Genomic DNA, 26390 nt, shown 5'->3' with positions numbered 1-26390 from the left:
GACAGGGATGGAGACAGAAACTCCGTTGGCAGAAGCTTGGGGTGGGGGGCCCCTCAGCCTCCCACAAACAGCAACGGGAAGGTGATGCTGAGCCAGGAACATGGAGCTTCAGGGGCTGCGGCTGGTCCAACTGCTTCTGCAGAAGACATTGGTTGTGGGTACAAAAGGGGAGCAGAACATGCTGGAAGGAGCCTGGGTCGTGGGCTGTGTAGAGGAAGAGAGTACAGAGGAGGGAGGCGGGCTAGGAAGAGCACACACGTTCAACAAAGGTTTGCCATGTGATTGGGGATTGAGGAGAGTGCTGAGGAAAACAGGGACATACTTGGCAATATGGACAGGGGTTAGCTCCAGGATGTCACAGCCTGGAGAGGAAGACAGTCACAAACAAGGCTGTGTTAAAATAATTTTAAAAGGTGACAGATGAATAAGCAAGGTATGAAAACCAGTATGTATCCCTAGTCAGAGAGGACCAGGTTTAGATCTCACAAGGTGTTTGACCTGGCCTAAGTCATATTGTCATATCCAGGCTTCTTGGTCCCATCCATGAAATGGGTAAAAGATACTCCATAAGGGTGTGTAGGGATGAAAAGGAGATATAGATGGAGGAGGGTTCAGCACATGGCGGGCACACCCCCACTTGCAGAATCGGAGTCACTAGTACAACTACTACCTCGGCTTCTGCTTGCCAAGCACTGCGCTAAAGGTTTGCGCTATGTGGTCTCAACCTCCCCTTTCCTAGCCAGTTATTTGTATCCTGACCTAATCAATAAGAATGTGGAAACTCTAAGTGTGTAACGTGGGTAGTATACAGCAGACCCAGACTCGCCGCCAGCCAGCAGAAAATCCACTCTGTTCACTATCTTTCTGCTTTACTTTACAAAGATAAGTACTTACCGACATTGCCTAGGTTAATAGCAACTCTATAAAGATGTCATATTTATAATAATTATCATATTCTAGCATTGAATATATACATACAATATAATTTTAGTGATCATTTTAGATTATTATTGTAGTCATTGTTAAGAGCTGAACTTGGTACTTTTCATATAGTTCATTTAATCTTTATAATAATCCTTTGAATCGGGAACTGTAATTATCTTTGATAGAAAAGATTAAGTGACTTGCCCGAGTTATGTATCTATTAAGTACATCAAGCTGTGTTTTGAAGCAGGTGAAGAGACTTGATCCCAGTCTCTATTTTGGATCACTCTGACCTGCTTAACTTTTTCCCACCTGGGCATCGGGCCCAACCTGAGGTTCTGCAGAATCATGGCTTCATTGGGTTTGAGAGGAAAGCTATGGAAAAGTCATTTTAATTGGCATAGCCTCGGGGGAGTGCTTTTCCCCTCTTGTTTTTCCTGTTCCTCTACTTCTCCTTTTTCTTCTTCTTTCTTATTGGCGGGGCAGAGACAGCACTGAAAGGATGAGCAGAAGACAGGCACTTTTCATGTTTATAATCCAGTTGTAGATTTACCCGAGAGGAAATGCAAAGGGAAAAAAGGTACACAAGTCTGGAAAATGAGCACTTCATCCTGACTAATGAGCAAAGAAATGCAAATTAAAATAAAAATGATATTAATTTTGCAAAAGATTTTTTTTTACATGAGAAAACCCTAGCCCACGAGGAAGTGGGTCCCATTTCTTGTGCAAATACAAGATGGGATAGCTCTTTGGGTAGGAATTTGCATTAGGCACTTAGAGCCACAAAAGGAAAATTCCACTTAGTCATTTACTCACTGAACACAGTGGTGCCAGTGCTGCTTGTGAATTTAATCACAGCGCCATGATGGAAATTAGTTTCTTCTCATGGGAGTTCCACTTAAAAAGAGGGTGCAGGTTACTCGGTACGCTTCCCCCAGCTGTCCATCAATCTATCTTTCTCCCCAAGGCTAAGGGGAGAGGCCAGTTCTGCAGCAGGGTGGCACCCATTGTTGTTGCCCCCAGGATACTGTGTCTACAGAGGGGACCTAGGTGAAGCCAGGGTCAAGAAGAACTAAGGGAAAGGTAATATTTTTTTAATGTAGATAGGAAACTCCAGGTTGCTGATTAGCAGGCACCTAGCTCTCCAGCCTGCTTCATAATTCACATTCCCCTCCTCTTCTCTTGACCTGGCTGTCCCATGTCTCCAGCCACAGGGGATCCTGGTTTCTCTTTAACATCCTTCATTCTGAACGCTGCTTCTGGAAGAAGGGGTGCCCAGCACTCCAACAACGATTTAGTCCTGAAGACTATTCATCACCGCAACCCAGATCCTATCCCTTTCTCAGCAGCCTTGAGGCTCTGAGCAAATGAATCCTTGGTCATGACCTTTCTTTATGGTCTCCCTGGACTTGGTCAACTCCATTCTCAATGCCCTCCAGGTCTTGAAGAGCACACTTTTAAATCTAAGTACTGTTAGCTCCGACTGGGGCCAGGCTGGGGGCAGGGAGGGAGGTCATGGAGCGAGGGTGTTCGACGTTCTCCTGCACCCGCCATTGCCTGCTATTGATTTTCTCCTGTCCCTCACTCTTCCACGGCCCCATAAAGAAGCCAAAAGTAGTAAAGCTGTCAGGACATTTTCTAAAAGAAAGATGTGCTAAATGGAAGTGTTGTTAGTGGCTCTTAAACAAAGAGGGACGGGATGGCTCTGGGAGTTTGTGGCATTGCTGGGAGTGAGTGGAGGATGGGGTTTGGGGACAGAACTATGCTGTCCAGAGTGTGGTGGCTGCTGTTCCCATAGATAAGTGAACACCATGGCTAATTCCTCTTGCAGGTGAGAAGCACAGCCCACAGTGAAGCGGCTGTGCTGGTTCAGTTTCCCAAAGGTAAGGCTGGACACTTAAACATCACCGAGTCCCACATAACCATGTAACTCAGAGTTCCTGTGTCCACCTGGATGGCGACTCCAGTCCAGAGGGGAGGGGAGAAAGGAAGATCTGAAGGTGTTTACAAATGAGACTTTATGCATCATGAAAAACATTACTGTCTGCCTGCACACAATGCAGAATGGTGCAAAGGTATTTTGTTTAATCTCAGATTAGGATCCATCTCTGCTGCTTACCAGTTCTGCGGCAACAGGCAAAGCACATAAGCTTTCCGAGGCTCCATTTCCTCATCTCTCAAAATGGGGAGACTTAATACCTACTTGCAGGGATACTGTCAATATAATAAAAGTAGAATCCTATGAAAAAATATCTGTCTCACACATATGTGTTCAATAAATGCTTCCTTTGCCTCTCCTTCAATCTTTGTCCAGAGCCCTTGACCTTTCATGTTTTAACAAGGGCTTATGGGACTGTTCTAGGACATGGTGTCTTCCTGGTTTCACGAAACTCCTCTAATGGCTTAAAAAAAAAAAAGCACTGTTGTACCAGAGCACAAGGGAGAATACCAAGGTGACTAAAGCTGCAGACTAGCAGTCATTAGTAATGATGATTTCAAACAGTGATGAGGTTCAGGTGCTCATCATCACAGAAACTCTGTGTTCATAAAAGTATAGAGCATAGCACCTGGACCAGGGCAAGCATTCAATGAGTGTGTGGTAGGCAGGATTCTAGGAGAGACCCCTAAGATTCTTGCTCCCTGCTAGGGGAGGTCCTGCATAACCTTTAACCTTGCTTCTCTAAATATGGGCAGGGCTTGTGAATATGAAGGTCAAAAGGCCAAAGTGAAGGGATTCTGCAGATGTGATTAAGGTCCCAAATTAGTTGATTTTGAGTTAATCATAAGGGATGTTTTCCTGGTTGGGGAAACAGTTGGACCGATCAGTGAAAAGCTCTAAAAGACTGATCCCTTCTAAAGGGAGAGATTTTCTTAACAGTTTTGAAGAAGCAAACCCCCACTAATTCTACAGCTTCAGGGAAATAAATTCTGCCAACAACCATGTGAACTTGGACCAGAACCCAAGACCAAAGTCCAGGCTGACACCTTGATTGATACCTGAACAGAGGACCCAGCTCAGCTGTGCTGAGACCACGGCAACCTGAGTGAGGCAAACTGAGCTCATAGGTGCATCTTGTTGTAAGCAGCAATATTTCTGGGACTTCCACAGAAAACAAAGACAAAGTGTAGGCTTTCAGAAAATCACTATTACTAGTAAAATAATAAGACAAAATCATTTTAAATAAGACTCTTTGCCACTCTGTCCTAGGAGAAGGGATCATATAAATAAGATATTGGAAAGACAGTAGAATGAATCGGACATAACTTTCCCACGCTTATATATGAATACACAGCCAGTGTAATGCCACATCATGAACAACCACAAGAATGGGAAGGTATACTCCATGTATGTATGATATGTCAAAATACACTCTCCTGTCATGTATAACTAAAAAGAACAAATAAAATTTTCTAAAAAATAAGACATAGAACCTTTTGGGAAATGACTACCACCCAACAAAATAAGACTCCATTCCCCCCAACCCAAAAATATTATTCTGAGTAACTAAATACCTGCAACCTCACAAGCAGTAAGCATTTCAAGGGGCCCTGCTTGGTAGAAGAAGCGCAGGCTTATTCTGGATCCTCTGGTGGAAAGCAAGAAGCAAATGTACTGGGCTAAGTTTCAGAAGCATGATCATAACCGTCCCTCCCACTCCAAGGACACATCTTCTCCTGCTTTAATGAAACCATTCCGAGTTTCTTGTCTCAGGGAGGGAATAAGCCCAAGAAAGGGAGACAAGCAAAGCTCTTCTGCTTTGGTTTTCAGAAAGTCAGGCCTCAGGGGCAATATCGTTCAGGGTTTAAACAAAAGATTGGGAAGAAAACAGATGGTAAGATACAGGCTATGCTTACTTTCGTAGGGTGGAAGGAGGGGGGGTCAGAAAGAGACTGTCTGGATCTCTGAAAAAAGGGCATTGTTTACACTTTGAACAGGCCAAATCCAGGGCAAGGCAGATTCTTCAGAAAAGTGTGGGGAAGCAGTGGAAGATATGGGTCTTGTTTCCTGTGTGGAAGCAAAAGGCAGCAAGATCTCATAAGATAAATGGCTGCCTAGTATACAGAGAGGGCCTTGAACAACCTCGTAGAGATTGCCACAGTCCAGTGGGGACAAGAGCACAGAATAATTGACTGCACAACAGAGGAACAGAAAAAAGAGCTGAGAGGAGGTGAAGAGCCAGAATATCTCCACAATTGCCATCATGCCAATATGACAGTCCAGAGCAGACCAAGCCTTCCCAGCCCTGGAACTTGGATGGAACTTCCAGGGCAGGTACAACTCAAAATTTAAGGTTCCATTTCTACCATCCGGTGAGAAGGAGTGATAGTTTTCAGTGAAAATTAGACGGACTTTTGCCAAACCAAGTTTTTAAACTTAGATGCACAGTCATTGAATCATTTTTTTTTCTACTTCTGGGAAACTCTATGAGAAGCAGGGAGTAGGTTTACAGGAGGAGGGGGACGGTAGGAGATCATGGCAGGAATGACCCCAAACCCTCATTTTATATCCTTCCCCACTGCCTGCATGGGTCTTGCTTAGGCCAATGGAACCTTAGCAAAGGGGAGGTGGGCTGAGTTTTGAGTTGTACTTTGGTGTTTACCGTCTCTTGTGCTGATTCCGGAACTCATCTACCATGTGCAGAAGCCCAGGCTAGAAACACCTGGCCCAGCTGTCAGCCAGGTCCAACATATGAGTGAAGTTGTTTCAGGGTATCCAGTTACAGAAGGCTGCCAGCTAACTCTAGCTGCACAAGGGAGCCCAGGCAAAACCAGCGTGCAAGCCATCTGCTCAAGTCCAGCCTCACTTGCTGATCCACAGAATCCTGAGTGAAAACAGTCTTTTCTGTAGACCACCCTATAATGAGGTGATTAGTTATACACAGCAAAAGACAATCGACAGAGGGCCACATGAAAAAAAAAATAATCTCTCAGTGAAGCATGTGAAACTCAGCTCCAATCAGATAGCTCAATATAAAGAAACCAAGCCCATGAACCAGTATCTCTTCACATCTATTTTGAACCACGAACCTGTATTTCATTTCTTTTTTCCACACTGGCGCCTCTGAAGTGAGACTGACTATGATCAAGGTAACTCAGACCAAAGCAGTTGTGTCCAAAGTCCCTGGTTTTCCACTGAGTCCAAATTGTGTGTTTGTGTCGTGTCCTGAACAGCAGCACTTACTAGACGGTGGAGGCAAATGTTTGATGGGACCTAATGTATAACAGTGGGGTTTTCTTTCCTTTCTGGTTCTTTTTAGGACCCTATTCCAACCTGCAGCCTATCAACCATGGGCCCCTTTCTTCTCCCAAGGCAAACAAAAGAGTTAGAAGAAAGAGGGAGGAAAGAGCCTTTGTAACACCCCTGGGTGAGAGCGGAGAATCACCATGGAGCTCAGTGATCTATGAGACAAAGGCATTTAACCCCCCTCTGTTTGGACAGCTGAGACTTGCCGCCTGCTCCCCAGTGTACATGCCAGCAGACTCGGGCTGAATCCTAATTCTATAGTAAGAGGAGCTTCTCAAGAATGATTTTCAACAACAATAGGTGAAACTCTCTCCAATGACCCAATACTGTCTTCCAGGAATGCTTCAGAGCATTTTGGGCTCTACTTGCTATCACTCTCGATTCTTTTTTTTTTCCCCCATCAGTCTCAGAAAGCAGAGTGACATAAAAGCTGAGTGTGTGTGTTGAGGAGGAGGGGAAGGAGAAGTCCCAAGAAATCATTTAATTCACAGAGTTTTAGACTGGAAGAGTCTCCTGGCCTTATAAGTCATTAAAAAAAAGCCAATCTCTGCCAAGAGGCCTTTTCTCCTGAGTGGTTCTGACCCAGCCTGTTGCCCTTGGAAGATGCTGTAGGCCCTGAGTCATCCAGAGACCATCAGTTAGCACATGGCAGCCTATCTAGAAATGCTTTGAGAAAAAAGCATTTCATGTGTAGAATATGTGGGGATCCTAGCTCTTCGACTTACCAGTGGATGGTCCTGGGCCTGAGCTTCCTCATCTGTCAAACAGGGATAGTATTGCACGCCTTCCTGTGTGGGCGTGAGGACGTCATGGGATAATCCACCTGCACACTAGGAATGGTTTCTCCCATCCTGGGCGCTCCTGGTACCAGCATTCCCAGCAGGCCATCGGTTCTTCCTGATCTTCCCACAGGAGTAGTTTCTGGAGTGGTGAATGGCCAGCAGGTTATAATTTTTATTTTGCCCTAAAAGGCAGGAGCTCTATTTTATTTACAAAGAGCAGAAACTCTTTGTTTGAACTGTCTTAAAAAAACAAAAAATCCTTACAAAGATTCTTTGAGTCCCCTGCTAAACTGGAAAATCCAATTGATCCCTCTGGGGAGGACTCAGTTGATTGCTTTCTCCCCTCTCCCTACCTCTTTTATTTCCTCTTGCCTTATAGCACCCTGATTTCACATGAAAGTTCATGCTCCTCTTTGGCTATGTGCTTCAAGGAAGGTGACCGCACCTCAGCTCCAGAAGGCTTCTGATTGGTCTAAGGCCAGGTTTCTCAACCTCAGCATGGTTAATATTTTAAATCAGATATTTCTTTCTTGTGGGGGAGGCTACCTTATGCATTGTAGGATGGGTTAGCAGCATCCCCAGCCTTTACCTGCTAGATGCCACTAGCACAGCCTTTCTTCATTTGTGACAATCAAATAGGAATCAAGACATTTTGAGTGTTCCCTGGGGAGAATTGGGGAGCAAAATAGTCCCCCCCCATTGAGAATCCAGATCTAAGCTAATCATAGTAGTACCATTCCCCTTACCAGAAATTCATTAAAGATTGTATGTGGTACATTTCTGGCCAATAAGACTGTGGAGAAATATCCTGAGGCTTTTAAAAAGGTTTTCTCTCTCTTAAAAAGTGACTCAAAGATGTAGACACTTCCTTGCTTACTGTGGGACATTTTCTGGTTGTTGTGACCAGAAGTATAAGAGTCATTCTGTTGTGGTTGCAACCACAGAGAGTGAACCTGAAGACAAAGCCAAAAGATAGACTGAGCTTGAATCCCCGATGGCAACAAGCCACAGTGTTAACCAAGCCTGGAGACTATTCACTGCTATAAGAGATCTTTCACTTGTTCTTTGAACATGTATTTACTGAATGCTTTCTGTGCACCAGCTACTGTTCTAGAAACTGGAACTGGACCAGAAGATGAGATGGACAGATGTCCTATACTTACGATACTCACAGTCTAGTAAACTTAGTGCTTAAAGCACTTTGAGAAGATTTTCTATTACTTGTTGCAACCAAACTAATACACCCACCATGTGCTAAAGATCGCCAGCACCACTTGGTACTTAGTGCTACCTAGGAGGTTTTTTCTCTTCCTCCAATTTCTAACCTTTTAAACTTTGCTAAAACCTCTGGCCACCAACTCTTCTCTCAAACCTGGTCCTCATTCTTCTGTAGTCCCCAGCAACTCCCTGTGCACACATATCAATTTCCTTGCATTTGTCCTTGCAGATTGGCTTATCTGTGGTGACTCTGGACGTAGAAGAGTAGCTGGTGCTGGACATAGTGGTGCACACCTATAATGCCAGTAGTTCTGGAGGCTGAGGCAGGAGAATTGCAAGTTTCAAGCCATCCTCAGAAATGATGAGGTGCTAAACAACTCAGTGAGACCCTGTCTCTAAATAAAATACAAAATGGGTCTGGGGGTGTAGCTCAGTGGTCAAGTGCCCCTGAGTTGAATTCCCTGTACCTTTTCCCCCCAAAAAAGAAGAGTAAGTCGCTGGACCTAGAGAATGAGTCAAAGCTGAATAATGCAATGAGGAAGAATACCTCTGACATATCATGGCCCTAATAACTTCCTGTTTCTCTTCAGGTTCCCATAAGTTCTGTAGCTTTACAGAAAGAAAGTTTTCTTGAGACAGCCCTCAGGGTATCTCTGTTTCTGGGTTCAGCACACTGTGTCAAATCCAGCCTTCCACCTCAGAAACTAAGAATGGTTTTTGTACTTTCTAGTGGTTGAAAAATAGTCATAAGAAGAATATTTCATGACTCATGAAAATTATATGAAATTCAAACTCATGTCCATCAATAAAGTGTCCTTGGAACACAGCCTCCCTCACTTGCTCATGGATGCTCATGCTTTGCAGTACAAGAAGGGGTGAGTAGTTGCTTTGGAGACCAGACGAACTGCAGAGGCTAAAACATTTATCATCTGAAAAAGTTTGTTGATCCCTGCTCTGTTTCACACAACACAAAGAGCCCTTCCTAGAACAAGTACTTTCTGCACTGAGAGATCGTGAGGAGCTTTAAAATAGAGAATGCTTAATAGATTATTCAGTGTCTTTTTGATTGGGTTGAGACTGGATTTGATGGGATCATTCTCTGCTTCCCCCCAAAATAGTTAGAAGACAAAAGTAGAGAAAGAATTTGGATTTAGCCTGGCGGAGTGGATGGCTGACTCAAGAGATAATACATTCAGGCACTCACTTCTCTAGTAGGTTGTTTTCCAAGTGTGTTCTGCTAGGGCTTCCCAGTGTTTTTGAATAGCAAACATTGCTACACGAATACAGTCAAGAAATGTGGTCAGCCTACATTGTGCATGTAGCAGAAACAAAACACAAAGCCATGCCTTCACTATCTGAGCGACTGAGCATTCCCTATTGAATTTCCATGGGTGAGTGAATTCATTAGTTTGTTCATAGTTTAGATACACACCTGTTTAATCTGCAAATATATATTAGGAATTGTATGAGGAAGGGTGTAGACCAAACTGAACAGAGATGTGCAAAAGATCAGCTGAAGAGATTTTTCTTTCTCTCTGGAAGGATAATCAGGGCAGAGTCCAGGGTTTGTGCTCAAGCGGAGGCTGCAGAGGTAGTGAACAACAGAAAATAGAACAACTCTTCTACTGGACTTTTGTCTTTATCAAGGAGAATGGTCATTGGATTGGGAGAGTGAAGCCAACATTGGCACAGGAGACCTGAAGTCTAAGAAAAATTATCAGAGAACTGAACAGCTCCAAATGAGGCTGTGCTGATTAAGGAGGTGACTGTGCTGGTGACCAGAGCGTCTGAATCCCGTGAGACAGAACACTCACATATGCAGCAAGTTCCATGAAATGATTTCATTACTTACAAGTAGGCAGTGGGCACAGCAGAAGGCTAGCTGTGCTGACCAGTCCTTCCTCGTCCCTAGTGTCATGTTCCCAGTACATTCTACAATTCTCGGGAACTATAAGCCAGACATGGGGGAGAACTGGGTAGGTCCCAGGCTACCCAGACAACTGCCATGGCTTGTGGACTAAACAAATTACCTCCTCAGGCATGTATGTAGGTTTTCAATGAGATCACTGGCATGTGCACAGTGAACTGTGGGGAATTGAGGGGTACAGGAAATCAGAATATTGTCAAGTATCATCTTGATTTATATACTATGGAAGAAGATAAAGTCTTCAAACTACAGAGAACTGGGGTTGATCCTGGTCAGAAGTCAAGGACAGATGTATCATGTTTAAATATTAGTAACTGAAGCCTCAAAAGAGTAATTAAACCAATTTTGAAGCTTATTTTTCCATATATATGCACAACTAAACATTAGTTTAGTTGTTCAAGGATGCCAGGATTGAATTCTCTGAAATCTTTTGGCCTTTCTTTCCCTAGTTGTTACTTCATGGTTCCAAAGTGACTCCTCCTCCATCACCAGCATGAGTCTGTCCATGCTCCAGGCAAAGGGAATAAGGACAAGAGCAAAATTGTATGCACCAGCTGACTCTGGCCCCACCTCCCCTTTTGAAGAGATTTCCCTGAAGCTCAAAGGAAGAACTTCCTCCTCTGCACCGTTGATCAGAACTGTATCAGATGGTCTGCTGGTACCTGAAATAGAGGGAATTTGTCAGTGAAGAGGGGCAGAATGGATATTGAGTATACTCAATAGACTCTCCAAGAAACAGGTTATAGGTGTGTTATAAAAGAAATTAAAAAGAGAAGACTGCTAGAAACTGCTATGAGTTTTTGCAAAGAAACTGCAAGCAGATTAACCTACTTTTTTGAATGAAAATGCTAACTAGGCTGATGGAAGAGGGAAATATGGTAGATATAATAGACACATTTGTCAATCTGGAAAGCATTTAACAAGGTCATTTGTGATGTTCTTGTGGATAAGACAGAAATGTAGATAAGGCAAAGGAGTAAGGTAGATTTATAACTGGCTGAAAGACCATCAAAAGATGGCCGATGAATGTCAGCTGTATAGGCAGTAGCCATTATTACTACATTGTATTATTTTAATTCATATCCACCTTAAGAATAATACTTGTAACTGACAGAATATTCAGTCCTTGTCCCAGTCACACTGTAGATCAATCTCTGACATGAAGATCTAGCAGACTTGAAGATGATGTAAATTGGATGACAGAAGCAGAATCCAAAATTAGATGGGCAGGAATAGTGGACCAAAGAGTATCAGTCATCATTCACCGAGTAGCCACCACATGCCAGATACCATGCTGAATGCTTTCCAGACACAATTTCTTATCCTCTAAATACCCTTGCAATGAAGTTCTTCTTAGCATTCTCATTTTATAGATTAAAAAACCACGGCTCCAAGGGTTTCAGTTGCTTGCCTAATTTTGCATGAATGGGGAGTGAAAGAATTAGGAGTTCCACCTAGGTCTACCTATTCTCCTATACTTTTTTGTTTTTCTGTTTGTAAATGTTAAAAAAAAAATGTATTTCAGGAGCAAGCAGAGGATGGAAAGGAATAGACTAGGGGCAACTGCAAGTAAAGATGGGACTTGGTAACATGGATGTTTTCAACTTACTTTGAAATACATCAAACAAGTGAAGATTAAGAGCATGATAAAGAAATGGATTCGGGATAAAGCAAGTATAGTAAAATGTTCATTGTAGAATATAGGCAGTGGATATCTGGATATTGATTGTAAAATTCTTTTAACTTTTCTATGTGATTAATTTTTATAATGAAATGTGGGGTAATCAAAGTAAAGTGATAATATGATGTGGGCATGTTTAGGTGAAAGGTTATAGCCTCTCCCTTCTAGGTTAGCACCACCATATTTTAATTCTCTTTTCAGTTCTTAGTGTCAGACTTTTCCAGGGCTGGTGATGAGCTTCCATAGTCTTTGTGAGAGAGAACAGAAGGACGAGGGATTCAGAAACCATGCCTAGCCTGCAAAAGAGAAGACAGTAAAACATGGTGATTCTCAGAAAATATAGGGACTGCATATTTGCCTTCTATTGCTGTATAACAAATATTGACCATCTTCTAGTTTCTGTAGGTCAGGAATCTAGAAGTGGTTGGACTAGAGGCTGTAGCTCTCTTTGGCTGCAGGTAGAATGTATGGACAGGGTTCATCTGAAGGCTAGACCGGGGCTGGAGAATCTACTTCAACACTGCTCATCCACACAGCAGGAGGCTTCAGTTTCTACACAGAGTTGCCTGAGTGTCCCCATGGCATTGCAGCTACCATTCACAAAGCAAGCTATCCAGGAAAGCAAGAAAGAAGCCCCAAAGCCTTTCAGAACTTGGTCCTCATAGTCCCACACCATGACTTCTGTCTTACAGTCATTGAAGAAAGTCATTGAGTCCAGCTCACAATCAAGGGGAGTGAAGGGGAGTATGGATCTACCCTTGAAGGGAGGAATTTTGAAGAATATGTGGGCATGTTTTATAATCACAAGTTGCTTCTTGAAATAGAGTTAGTTCTTCCATATGGACCATAAGGAGGGAGTTTTGATTAACAAGTAGAGTCATTAAAAGAACAGGAAGGATTCAGTGAGTTTTCTGTCACTTGAGGGATCAAAAGACTATGAAGAAACTGGAGATGTGATCCTCATTTTTTTTTTCAACTAAATGCAGGTTGTTGAGCATTTAGTCTGTGCGGTGGATTGGGTGAAGACCCCCAAAACACAATAGTTGGCCAGACAGGTGTGGTGCCTGCCCCCATGGGGCTTACACTGTCCTAAGGCAGGAAGACCATGAACGAGTGGATTAACAAGTAAAATAATTACAGGTTATGATTAGCATTATAAAGACAATAAGCAAGTAGGTGATTATAATAACAACTCAGTGTGGGGAGCTATTTTGGTTTTACAGCAAGGAATTGCACAAGGGATAAAGGTTTGAAACAGATCATCCTTTCTATGACATTGTGGTGGTCACTCATTCATTCTTCCATATGTTTAATAATTTAGTAGATATTTACTGAGCATCTACTGTGTACTAGGCATTGCGCCCAGCACTGGGGATGCAAAGTTAACAGTTTCACCTTATAAGGATTCTGGCATCCTGTGAGAGGTAACAGGATGTATGTATGAACAGAAAGATGAGGCTACAAGGGTTATGCACAAAGAACCCGATGCACGTAGGAGTGACAGCCTTGCCTAGGGCAGTCAGCAGCCTCCACAGAGGTGCCATTTGAACTGTGTTTTCAAGGATTAGAAAGGGGAATGACAATCTGCATAACCATCTTTCTAAAAGGTCAGCATCTGAGATGCCAGGCCTTATTAAGGAGAACGCAGGAACAGAGACAAAAGTGAAATGTAAGTTTAATGAGTTAATGGAGCCTGATGAATGAATTCACTCTAATTCTGGCTCCGGCGCCACTGCATTAAGATGCACTGAGCTGAGAACTAAAGGGCAGTTCACTCTTAAAACTTCTCAAGAGGAACCCCAATATCACAGGCTCCTCACAAATCTGCCACCATTGCAATAGCTTCCCTGTGATTCCCTGCCACCGACCTTTTGCTCCAGACAGGGGGGCCCCTCACAACCACACTCCACTCCACTCTCCCACCATCCATCTGCACTAATTAAAATGTATTTTCCTTCCTCCTTCCAAATTCTACCCATCCACCAAATCCTCCTGCCTCTCTAAAGCCTTCAGACTACTCTAGCCTGTTGGAGATCTTGAGGGTACTAAGCATGGACACTAGACCATTTGTCTTGGTCCTTCATCGGCACTGAAGTATCTCTTTTTGATCTGCATTGGTTCTCAAGTAGACTGTGACTTTGGCCAAACAAGTGACCTAACCTTATGCCTTAGTTTACTCATCTGCAAAATGAGGGTAAGAAAAGCACCCGGCTGGTAGGTTCTCATGAGAAAGAAATGAGCCCAAGTGTGGGAAGCATTTAGAACACTACTGGCCCATAATGGCATGTCACAACTGTCCTTCTTCATTACAGCAAGCTCCTTACAGAGAGAAGGCACACCTCTCCACCCTTCAGGGATCCCAGAAAAGGCCCCGAATTGTCAATATCACCACTCTTTGGTGAATGAATAAAATGTGTTTTATTCTCACTCTCTTCAAGCTCAAACCTATAGACTCAGCTCCAGCTTTCTAAGAGAAATAAGTTTGGGGTTGAATTATGTTCTGCCTCCTACACCTCCCTCCCATCTTAGCTCATGGGGCTGCACATTTGAAGTAACAGTTGGATGAGAGCTTATTTAAAGTCCCATCCAATTGGTAAACCTGACACTTCAGCAATTGTATGTCCACATGGGGAAAGGGGCAAAACTGGGGACACAGTTCACTGGAAGGCAAAAAAGTCCTTTATTTGTTGCAGCATATGGACACTTTGTTGTGGTAATAGGAGGATGGGAGCCTCGTTCCCTCTGCCCTTTCTCAGTTGTTCTTAAGTGTTCTTTTGTGCATTAAAACCCCTTCCTGGCCATCTCTGTCTTCTTCCTCATTTCCAGGTCTTTGTACATGTCCTTCCCGACCTGTGTCTCTCATATCATCAGTCTGAAAGGAAATGAGTGCTTATTCTCCTCCTTGTCCTCTTGGGTGCTCCCTCCAGTTCCAGCTTTATGCAGCAGTCAGCAAGGCCTGGCAGCTCCAGACTGCAGGAACTGTCTAGGTTATGGAGTTCCACATCTTTGCTTACCCCAGGACAGCACTGTGATCACAGACGTACCTGCTGAGCCAGGTAGTTAACACAGGATTCTCCTCCTCCTCCTCCTCCCCCTCCTCCTCCTCCTTTTAAAATAATATACTGGTCTTTTGGTTTGGAAACAAAAGCACAAAGTTGAGAAGAAGCAACAACAGGGAAGTGAAGCTTTGGGAGCATCTTGAAGGGAGTGTGGGGCCCAGTACCACACCAGCTGTCTGTCTCCTGCTCCCACCTTTCTCTTGAGCTGGGAACCCATTGTCTTTTTTTCTTTTTTAAACCTTTTTTTTTCAGTTGTAAATGGACACAATGCCTTCATTTGGTTTATTTATTTGTAGGTGGGGCTGAGGATCCAACCCAGAGCCTCACACATGCAAAGCAAGTGCTGTACCGCTGAGCCCCAGCCCCAGCCCCCAAACCTGTTGTCTTTGATGGTCCACTGTACAGCCCCCTTCAAAAGACTCCTTGAATGTGACATATCCACAATTGAACATATCATCTCCCATTCCCATAAGCCCGATGGTTTCTCCTCTTGAATTCTTTAGATAACTATACCATCATTGACCACCCCCACCCCCTTGGCTGGTGTGAGAATTCACAGAGCCATGGCTGCCATCATCATGTATGATATCCCCCACGCCCCACCACAAACCAGCTCCTAGGGAACCCTCTCATCCATCACCTCCTTCCCACCTTGGCCCTGGCTCTCCTCGGGACTATCACAAAGGCTCCTAATAATGTACCTGGTCCCAGACTCTCATGGGACAACCGTTCCTCTTACAGTGCTACTGAAATGGCCATTCTATTACCTTAGGACATGCCCTGCCTTTCATACCTGTGTACCTTTGTGCCAGTTGTTCTAGTACATTCTCTGCCTATACTACCCATGTCCCCTCATCCAGTTGTCAAGTTCTTATCTGTCCTTCAAGACAGTGTTGAGTCTCTCTTCAACTGTTACCATTACCTGGGCAGAAATGGCCACTCCCTTCTTTGAGCACCCATGGATACACATTTAGTACATCTGATTTGCTTCATTTTACAAATATGTGTCTTATCTGTCTCTGTAGTTTTTGAAGGCAGGGATTATATCTTATTTTTTCTTCATATTACCTCTTCCTACTTAATTCATACATTTGTTAAATGAATGAAAGGCTTAAGTTGCACAAAATTCATTGAGCACCTACTTTGTGCAGACACGTTATTCTAAACACAGCAGGAACCTCAGTAACTGTATTCTCAAAAGGCAGACAATCTAAAGAGGCCCACAGAGGTGACCTTAGAAGAGCATGAATGCTTCAAGTCCTTACTTAATTCTGCTGCACATTCAGAACACTGTCACCAGGTGGCAATAGTGTGTTGTGGTCATGTGGCCAAACTATGAAGTTCCCAAACTTCAAAAAGGTGGCTCTGCTTGTGTCTGGTTGCTAGGTTAACAGCAGGAGAAACACAGGGAATATGGGCTGTGTCCAGGTTCTGTGCACAATTGGCTTTGCAAGGGTTTGCTCCTGGGCTCAAAATAGCACCTGGCATGCTACGTTGCATCTGGACACAAGGCTTTTTCTAATCCATAAGCCCAAAGCTAGGACACTGAGAGGTCTGGATCCAGGTGGGGACCAGATCTACACCTTGGAAAGCCTCTCCTGTGCTATTCCTTTTAACTCCCTGCAGGGGTGAGGTTCCACTCTGCTCTGCAGTGATACGGCCCTTACAACACTTGTCTATTTTAATTCAGACAATCAGTATGGCATTTTTGGAGGTGTTAGGTGACTTCTGTCAGAGCAGTTCTAATAAAGTGATATGAGTTGATTCCAAACTATACTGCATGGAAAAAATGATAGAAATTTAAGGAGCAGGGATGTCAAGAAAGGATATGGAGGGGAGATCAGGTCCTGTCTCAAGATGAGGGAGACATACCTATGCCTAAAGGCCAAGGACATGGATGGGAAAGAAATATAAATGAGAAAGGAAGGAAGAGAGAGAGAGAGAGAGAGAGAGAGAGAGAGAGAGAGAGAGAGAGAGAGAGAGAAAAGAAGAAGAAGAAGAAGAAGAAGAAGAAGAAGAAGAAGAAGAAGAAGAAGAAGCAGCAGCTGCTATATTAGTGTTCAGCAAGGCCAGAGGGAATGAGGACAAAATGCAAACCTTAGATTATAAGAGAAATGGAGTTGTGTTTTTTTTTTTTTTTTTTTTTGAGGAGTTAATACCCAGTGTCCTCTATTTGAAGGATGAAATAAGGGCAGGTTACCTCACAAAGAGTAAGAATAACAGGTATGATTCAGCCAGCTTGAAAAAATGGTAAAGACTAGAAGAGAGAAGGCACCAGGAAGGATGGGAATGGAAGTGATTAGGAAAAAAAACTTTAAGAGCTATTAGTTAGACACATTATCTATGAGATAGTAGGAGAGAAATTGGAGAGTTATCAGGTTTTATGCAACACAACTCAAAAGTCTGCGACTGTTCCATTGTTTTGCTTGGTTGATCTTGAGCTGGGGATTAGTTAGAGAGGAGGCACGGAAATAAAAGGGGAGAGATAAGGAAGAGTGTTGCTGAAGATATGGTTAAAATAGTTAAGCATGGGATCCAGATGGGGTGGGGGAGGAACTGACTCTTGGGAAAATCAGAAGCGATGAAGCTAAGCAACTACAGGCCTTAATAACCAAAAAGAGTGGATTCAAGGGGGCGAGGAATTGGGAGAAGGGAAAGTAGAATGAGGAAGGGCTGCTCAGCACTCAAGATTTCCAAAGCCAAGGGAATTCTGTGAGAGAGGGCTGCTGATAATGGAGGGAGGCCAAGCTCATTGAATAGAGGAGGTTAGAGCAATGGCTGGCTCATCAGCTCAGACTTCCTAGTCTCCCAGGCCTGTAACATGTGTCAAGATGGGCAGCCAGCTAGGGAGCCAGTTGCAGAGTCCTCTCTGGCTGCAAGATAGTGACCTGGAGGCTCTAGATGGTAGAAATAAAATGAGGAAGTACAGATTGGGTGCAGTGAGTTTTAAAATAAGAGGGGCTCTTGAAGAATATTCTAGAATACTGATCTGGATCTGACAATAGAAAACAGGTAGAGGAAAGCTCCAGGGAGCTGAAGGAAGTGCAAAACTGAATGGAGACCAAAGGACTGCAAAAACTAGGTGACAAGGATCTCCCCCTTTGAGTTGAATTGCAGGTTGGACCTGTTCCACTTTAGAATCATACCTGACTTGGTCAATGCCTGGAACACAGCAGGTGTTGAAGAAATATGTTTTAAATTAATTTAATATCTTTTGCTTTTAACATTTAAAATAATTCTTATTTTCATCTTCCATAGCTTAGTCTCAAAACTCAAGAGCTTAGTATCTTGCAGAGAGCTCCTGGACTTCTCCTCATGACAGATTGCCAATAGATTGTTCAGGGCAATTCAACTTCCTTCATTGACTCTCTGCTTTGTTTTCCTAGAAATCCTTTCTAGATGCAGCATTTCTGGATACTTGTCTAAATAAGTAAAATAAGAGTAACAACAATAACCACAGGCTGTTTTTTATTTTGGTGAATTACTTTGAAGTTTACAAATTATTATAGCAGTTATTTATTTGTCAAAACTCCAGGAGATAGGGAAGATGGGTACTTCCTTTCCCAATTTTGCCCATAAGATCATGTGGCTTCCCAGGACATCCCAGCTCTACACAGCCAAACAGGGGCCCCTGAACTTTAAGGATGAATCACAGGCTCTAGGACAGTGATTCCTTAAACTTTATGGGAGTTTGTTCAAAGTGCACATTCAGGGGTCTGAGGTGAGGTTTTTGGAATCCACATTTGAAGCAAACATCTGATGAACATCCTGGGGGGGGGGGAAAACTAATGTAGAAAAGGCTTTTTTCCTTGTTTCTTAAAGGGAAGAAAACAAAACAAGAAATGGCTTATCTTACCTCCTACCAATCCAAGGAATTTTTCTTTTTCTTGGAGAAATGGAGCCCCCAGCTCTTCTTTTCAGCAACCTACCCACACACACTGATAAAGTTAATTATCTGCCCTGGCTAAATGACTTTCCCTAGCAACACCCTAGCAACTAACATCAGCTCTGCCTTAGGCTACAAAACTGGAAAGAGATTTCTTGAAGTCCAGTGTATTTTACAGCAGAACAAAACATCTGAACAGGAAATTAAACAGAAAACAAACTGGATTCATTGCTAGGAGATGAGACATGGACACAAGAAACAGTTCATGACAACCCAGTGGCACACTAATAGTCAAAATAAGAAACTTTTTCTCCTCCTGAGCTCAGTTCCAGTGTAGAGGAGGAGAGACTGCAGGACTTTTTTTTCCACAAAGGAGAGTTTAAACAGGCAGGAGGGTAAAAGGAATTCTGGGCACGAGGAAAGCTCTAAGCAAAAGTGTTAAAGCAACATTGATAAGCATGGGACCAAGACGACCTAGCTGGGCTGTACTGGAAATTCAGACTAGGATCTATGACCAGATGGGTACAGTGAGATCAGTTATGGAGGACTTTGAAGGCCAACATGAAAAACTTGGACTGAAATTGTTAAAAGACTATGTCCAGAGAACAAGTACTTGTAGATCTGCACCCTGAGTCAGGTACTACTAAGACCATGGAGTACAGAGTGGTGAGCCTTTGATGTTCCCACCCTGGTGCAGCATAGATTTATCAATGGAGACAGACACTAAATAAACATAAAATTTAGAAATCCAACCGACAAATGAATACAAAAAAATATAAATCTTGAGGCTATTAAAAGAAAAAGTACTGAGTTCCAGGAGAGCATTAATGGTAGGGTCTATTCCACAAAATCAGGAAGGGCTTCTCTAAGAAATTGGCTTTGCGCTGAGATCTGAAGGATGCATCCTGTTCAGCCAGAGGAGGGCAGTGGGCTGGAGAAACTAACCAGCATTGCAGGACCCCAGGCAGAGAGAAGCTTACAGGCAAAATCTTCCAAAGTTGAAAAGCAGCAGTAGCTGGAACTCATGAGAGAAGATGCACCTGGCTTGAGAGGCAGATCAAGCAGGGCCCTGGAGTTCACATTAAAGAGTCTATCTTTATTCTGGGATCCCTGAAAGTCACTGTAAAAGGTTTTAACCTCAGGATTGACATTCCAATCTGCATTGTAAAAAAGATCCTTTGGGCTTCTGTCGGAGGTTGGATAGATTAGAAGAATAGTTGGGGGCAGACCAATTAGGAGACTGAGAGAGGATGACAATTTGGCCTGGGTGATTGGCAGAGAAGGGGGAAAGAAGCAGACAGATTCAAGAGGTAGTTGAAAGGTGAGACTGATGACGGGGTGATGGATCAGATGTATGGAAGAGAGAGCAGAAGTTGAAAGTGACAGCCAGGTTGGGACAGGGAAATCTAGTTCATGTAGTGAGGTTAGCATTTCGTGTGCTGATTGGAGCTGCTGTCATAAGCCAGATGAGAGGGCCAACACTGGGTAATGAAAATACCCCCAGCTTGGTACTAGCAAGGCCTATTTTAAGTCCTGGCTCTCTTCCCTTACTAGCATGGTACATTACCTAGATAGGTAATCGTATAGGTCCCTAATCTAGAAAATGGGGTGAAGGAATAGTGATGGTGGTGGAATAAATCCACCTACTTCACATAGTTTTCTTGTCAGTGTCCAATAAAAAACTAAATATTATGTCCCTGCCTGTTCCATGCTGGCCCACCTCCAATCTAAATTTGGATGCATTGATGTAAATGAAAAGATATTCAAGAGCACACATATTTAAGCTACAGGATATGCAATAAGCTCCAAGATGATAAAAGTTAGATTTTATTTTCTATAATTTCCTACACTGTGATATACGATCAGAAACACTCTCTTGAAGGACTTAGTTTACCAACACATATCATAATTACAACTTGAAAAAAATTTATGATTGTATTTTTAATATTCACTTTGTCATAGGACTGTAAGATCCACAAAGATACATCCTGGCACTGAGCACATGGAGAGCCTTCAATATGCATAAGTGAATGAACGAATGAATGAGTTTTTGTTCTCTTCTGTGTCTACCATTCAGTACAGAGCCTGGCTCCAAGTCTAAATGCTGTGAGAGCTTGCTGAGACGCAACATGGGGTCAGGCATGAGTGCTGAGTCCGTAGAGTGGAGATGAAGGTATCTCACTCAGGACACAGTGTGGATCTGAGTGTCACCTCTGTGAAGGAGGGTTGGTCAACTGGATCGGAGGCTGCTGAAGTCAGTTCTCAGCCTTTGCCCTCAGTGCTTACAAAGGAATAGAATAGGCTTTGTCAAGGGGTTACTCTTAGGTGATTCTTGGAAGATAGTGCCCAGTTTGCAGTGAAAACAGGAGTCACAAGCATGAGGACTAAGGAGCAGGTGGGAGGACCTTCAAGGCAGAGAGGACTTCCACAGACTGAAGTAATGTGAAAGAGTAAAACCTGATCTGAAAAAGCAAAGGAGACTGAGGCACTGGGGGTGTTTTGAAGGTCCCAAGGAAGCAAGGGGTACAGGGAGCTTCTGAAAACATCTGGGGATGCTTATGTGCACTGAGGAGAGGTAGGAGGCAAAATGTGTCCCCAAGGAGGGGAGTGCTGAAGGTCAACAGTTTCATATAAGGAATTTCGTTGAATTTTAGTGCACTACCCCAGGAAGGGTAGAGTAGCATCTGTCCCCATTCTCACCCCACCTCCCTGCTCTGGATTGGCAGGACCTAGGCTTGACTCAGGTCTCTCCCCAGGGAGACACTGGGAGAGCTTCCTGCCTGGGTTCTTCTTCCCTCCAACCCTCTGGTTGTTTTGTAGGGCTATGCCCAGTGAATTTTCAGACTCAGCACATCTCCAAACACCTGTTCCTGGGTACAGCAAACTTGAACTAAAATCTAAGCCAAGAACACACAAGCTCTTCTTTGACTCTTTCAAAACTCCTTTCCAGATCTGGATGAGGACCTTCCTAGTCCTTAGGCACTTTCGTATTGGAAGGTTCCATTCTTCACAAAACAATATTAAACATAATTTGGCTGTTTGGGTATAAAAATGAATTTATTTATATATATAGTAAAACATTTTCTTCAACCTAAATGTTTTTCTCTACTGTTTTTAAAGAAAAAGCATAGATCTCTAAACGAATTGTGGCCCTAGGCACTGTGCCTGCTGAGCTCAGAGGATAAGTTCTCTGGCTCCTTTCTCATCTTCCAGTCCGATCTGTTCCAATATGCCTATGGGAAGCGCGATGGAGCCAGAGACTCACGCTTCTAACCCTGTCTACCTCCATCTGCTTGTCTATAAAATGAGTGAAAGTAATGTAGTGTTTGTTCATTGTGTGCGGTGAGAGTGGAGACCGTGAGCTGACACCACAAGTAAACCGCTCAGCATAGTAGGTGTGCAAAGTAGGTGTGCAACGAAAGTTAGTTCTCAGGCTTTCCCTCCTCGGAGCGCGGTGGTCCACGGGTCCCAGAGTGCAGTCGGGGGTTGGGGCAGCAGCCTCTCTGGTGGTGGGACAGAGCCTGCAGTGTCCCAGTCGCCTATAATTTCCCCTCCAGACCCTGGGAATCCAGTGTCGCAAAATAAACACCCCCGCTCCGCTAATCGCCGGCTCGGAAACAAATCAGAGCTGCGTTGGGGGATCTGGGCAAAATCAGCCCCCCCTCCTCCCGCTCCTTCGCCGCCGCCCTCTCCTCCTCGCGCTGCTGGCTCGCTCTGCTCAGCTCAGCGCAGCGCAGCTCGGCAGCCGCCAAACCGAGGCGGGCACAGTCTCTGAGTCGCCAGAGCTGCTCAGAGCTCCTTTCCTCCGCCTGGGCTCTTCCAGGTATCGCTTCTGCCGGGACCACTTCAGGCAGCGGTCGCTTGGTGAGAGCCGGCGACAGCAGCACAAAGTTGGGGACCCGCGAGGATGAGGCTGCCTCCTGCGCCCCTGAGGTTAAGCCGGAGTCCGGCGCTGCTGGCCCTGGCTCTGCCCCTGGCCTTGGCGCTGGCCTTCTCCGACGAGACCCTGGACAAAGTGACCAAGTCGGAGGGCTACTGCAGCCGCATCTTGCGTGCCCAGGGCACACGGCGTGAGGGTTACACCGAGTTCAGCCTCCGCGTGGAGGGTGACCCCGACTTCTACAAGCCAGGAAGCAGCTACCGGGGTAAGTGGCCTGGCACGGCGTTGAGGGTATGGGACCTGGCCCCTGGAGGGCACCGATCGCGCGGTGCCAGAGGAGGGCGCGCAGTCCCTGGGCGCACAGTGCCGGCGCTGCCCCGCACGGGCCCTTCTGCCTTGGCTGCCCTCAGCCCATTGAGCCGAGCGCTCTGAGCGAATTGCTAACCAAAGTCCGGGGCCGTCGCGGGGGTCGCAGCCCGGCAAAGCAGCCTGGATCCCAAAGGCGCGTTTCCCAGGCAGGGGCTGTAGCTGAGCCACGCGTCACACGGGCCTGACTATGGGGGAGCCCCGCTCCAACCCTAGCGGTCGTCAGGAGGGAAGTGACTTTTTCCAGATCGGTCTCTGGAGAGGAGGGGACCCTGTCTTCTCTCAGTGGAGTCACAAGCAAGGCAGCATTTTCTGCTTCCATTCCTTAAAGAAAGGGTACCAGTTTCTAGCAGACCCCCTCAGGAGGGTCACTGGGCTTCCCTGGATAGGTCTGTTCTGGAGAAGAGACTCCGGCTCTCACTAACCCGTCCCAGGGCGCGAGGAGAAGGGAAGAAGCCTGAAGCTCTTCGAAAGGGTCCCTACGAAGATGCCCAGATTATTCTTCCCTGGTCCCAAGCGATAGAAAGGACCTTGGATTTCCAGGACGGGTTCCCAGTGAGAACGGGTCCCCAAAGAACCCAGAATAGCTCCCAACGGGAGGAGAAATCGATAAAAAAGGGGAGCCTCGATAGCTTATAGTCGAGGCCTGCTCCCTGGAGGCTGTGGGACTTGTCTCCTGCAGCCGGGAGGCTCGGCGCCACCGAGATGTCGCACCTATGCTGATCAGCTAAGAACAGGTTTTCCGGAGCACAGGGGGGAGGGTGTCCAAACAGGTGAGCATCTCCAGGGTAGGATAGGCAGCTGGACTGGCATCGACCCCAAGACCCTTAACTTCATTCCCAGCGCCCACTGCCTCCCTCCTCAGCTAAACGTCTCCCCAAACACCTCTTCCCCCGCTGCAGCTGCTGCTTTTAGGGTGGGACACAGGACATCAGTCAGGGAAGGAAGCCTGCTAAGCCTTACCTGGTGTCCCGCCAGGGCGCGGGTCCCCTCAACTCCGCCCCCTCATAAGTCAACTCCGGTACCCAGCAGAGAAGAACGGGTCATTAGGGCACCTGAGGGACAAATGGGTTCCCAGTCATATCCCTTCCATTCCCGCCTTCCAGGGTCCCTGGAGCCTCGGGAGAAACAGGGAGGAGCAACAAGAGAGAAAGTTTGGGACCATGTCAGCAGACACCCGGTCATCTACTCGCAGCGCAGGACAGAACCAGGGGCCACCCTTTCCAGAACGCGTTGCCCCTTTCCCCCTGTTTCTCGTACCCGACTTTCGGAGCTATGGGGTCGGCTCTAGGCGCCCTCGGCACCGGGCCCTCAAGGACCTTGTTCCCGAGCGCGCGTCCTTGGGGTCTTGGTATCCCAAGAGGAAAGATGTGTGGAGAGCACCGCGCCCATCCGCTCATCCAGGGAGGGAGCGTGCGGGTTACAGGGGGAAGTGAATGGATTTGTGGGGACAATCATCGGGCAGAGGCGGGAGGTAGCCAGTTCTCTCAGCCAAAAAGGAGAGAAACACAGCGGTAATCTCAAAGGCCTCTCCGTCTTCCCCCAAACCCAGGGCCAGAGTTCACTAGGGAACTGACCCAGCTCCAACAGGCAAGCAAAGAGGGAGAGGAGACAATTGATTGGAGGCGGGGGTCAGGGTGGGGTGGGGTGGGGGCTTAGCGCTTATACGACCTGTGCAAGTAATTTAATTTCTCCGAGCCCATTTCCCAGCTGTAAAAATAGCCCTTTAGCTAACTTCTCTGGGTGGTTGTAGAGAGTAAATGAGCTTACCAAGGCCAGTGTCAGAGAGACAACGGTCCCGACACACTTTAGTTCAAGTTGGATTGAGGGCTTTACTGGTTTAATAAGGTATATGCCAGGTCAGAGGGGTGTGTGTGTGTGTGTGTGTGTGTGTGTGTGTGTGTGTGAGAGAGAGAGAGAGAGAGAGAGAGAGAGAGAGAGAGAGAGAGAGAGAGAGAGAGAGAGAGAAAGAGAAATAGTTTTCCTTAGTACTGCTCCAAGTCAATCTAACAATGAATGGCCATTATCTGGGTCCTCATGAACTAATTGGATGTGTGAAGATTTGATTTCTCCATACTAGGAGCCTGTCAAAGACTGTTCCTAATTTAAGTCCAGGAAGATCTTGAGTGGTATGATTTAGGTCAGTCTGGGACTCTGGCCAAGTGTCCTCCTGGCATCTCTTCCCCACACTAATGCTTTATGTTTGCTTGAGTGTTGGATCAGTGGTCCCAGCAATCCCATATTGACAAGACCAGAGAACTTTCTCCAGGCCCAACTGGGAGGAACTGGGACTGGAAAGGGAGGGCCCTGGACTTTCCAGCCTAAATCATTAGGTTTTTGGAAACTGACCCAGCTCCAAGGGACAAGCAAAGAGGTTGTAGGTAGGGTGATGATCTTTTCTCCTTTCTTGTGGCTAAGAAATCTTGAAGGAAAGATCTTTCAGAAACCATGCTAAGGTCTCCTGTGTAAATATTCTGCAACTAAAAAAATCTTGTTCTGCCGCTCAAAGTTACAAAGAAAGGGTACTGACCTAGTTTGTGACATTTTCTGTGGGCTTAGCCTTTCTTAGAATAATTATGTTGAAAGTAAACCTAATGCACTGTGCTCATTGCATTGCCTTAGAGTTGTGGAAGTTCACATTCCCCCGCTTTTCTATTTACTTTAGTATATTTTTCCTGAATTAGGATCCCTTACAATCCTTGGGAATCAATAACTTCTTTTCTTCTGTATCCCAGTTCATCCCCAAGTAATAACCCTGATGTGAGTACTGCTGTTAGGTATTCTGAACTGGAATAAAATGGTCATTTTTTAAAAAATTGAATCATGAGGTTTCTTCCCCACAGCCTGGGCCCAGTTGAGATTGTTATTCAGCCTTTTAGTTAGTCGTTAGTATTATATTGACTTCCTTTTCTCCCCCACCACTTCTCTCTCCCCCTCCCTCCCTCGCTCTTCCCCCTACCACCAACCACCACCTCCAGCAATAATTGTGCTTTAGAAAGCTCTGAAAGGCCTGCTCTGTTTCTGACCAGGGCCTCCTTTGAAAGGAGATTACAGTGATTAAAAATAACAAGTTGAGGATCCTCAAGGGGCTTCCCTTATAGGAGGACAATTTGCAGGACCAGCCTTTCCCAGATCACTATTTCAAGCCAAATAGAAGAAAATCAGCTGAAACATTCAAGAATTGATTGAAAATAAAAGAGGCCCTTTTGTCTAACCAAAGTTCTGTTTATTGGGAAAATAAAGTCAGACCCTGGCTAATGAGAATGGCTTTTCCTAGATGCTCTTTAAAGGGAAATTTCAAGGAACTTGATGGGAAAAGAATGTGCAGTTGAGTTTTCAAAAGCTGGTCTAACTTCAAGCGTAATTGGGGGATTTATTCAAAATAGGGAGGTTTGGAGACCTCCGAGGTTGCCTTGCTTTCT

The 26390-nt window shown here is 45.1% G+C and overlaps 1 protein-coding gene across 1 annotated transcript in view; it reads left to right on the top strand.

Moving 5' to 3' along the window:
* Positions 1–22409: 22409 nt before the first annotated feature.
* Positions 22410–26390, top strand: part of Spon1 (spondin 1) — a 266766-nt gene continuing 262785 nt past the window's right edge. The window contains exon 1 of the mRNA XM_005326779.5: positions 22410–22867. Coding sequence (XP_005326836.1) covers positions 22630–22867 — 238 coding nt within the window. The 5' untranslated portion in view covers positions 22410–22629. The remainder of the gene's footprint in view (positions 22868–26390) is intronic.

Source organism: Ictidomys tridecemlineatus, chromosome 4, assembly GCF_052094955.1.
Source record: "Ictidomys tridecemlineatus isolate mIctTri1 chromosome 4, mIctTri1.hap1, whole genome shotgun sequence".
Lineage (NCBI taxonomy): Eukaryota > Metazoa > Chordata > Mammalia > Rodentia > Sciuridae > Ictidomys > Ictidomys tridecemlineatus.
Note: the sequence above shows the minus strand (reverse complement) of the source record. Positions and strands in the feature narration are given on the sequence as shown.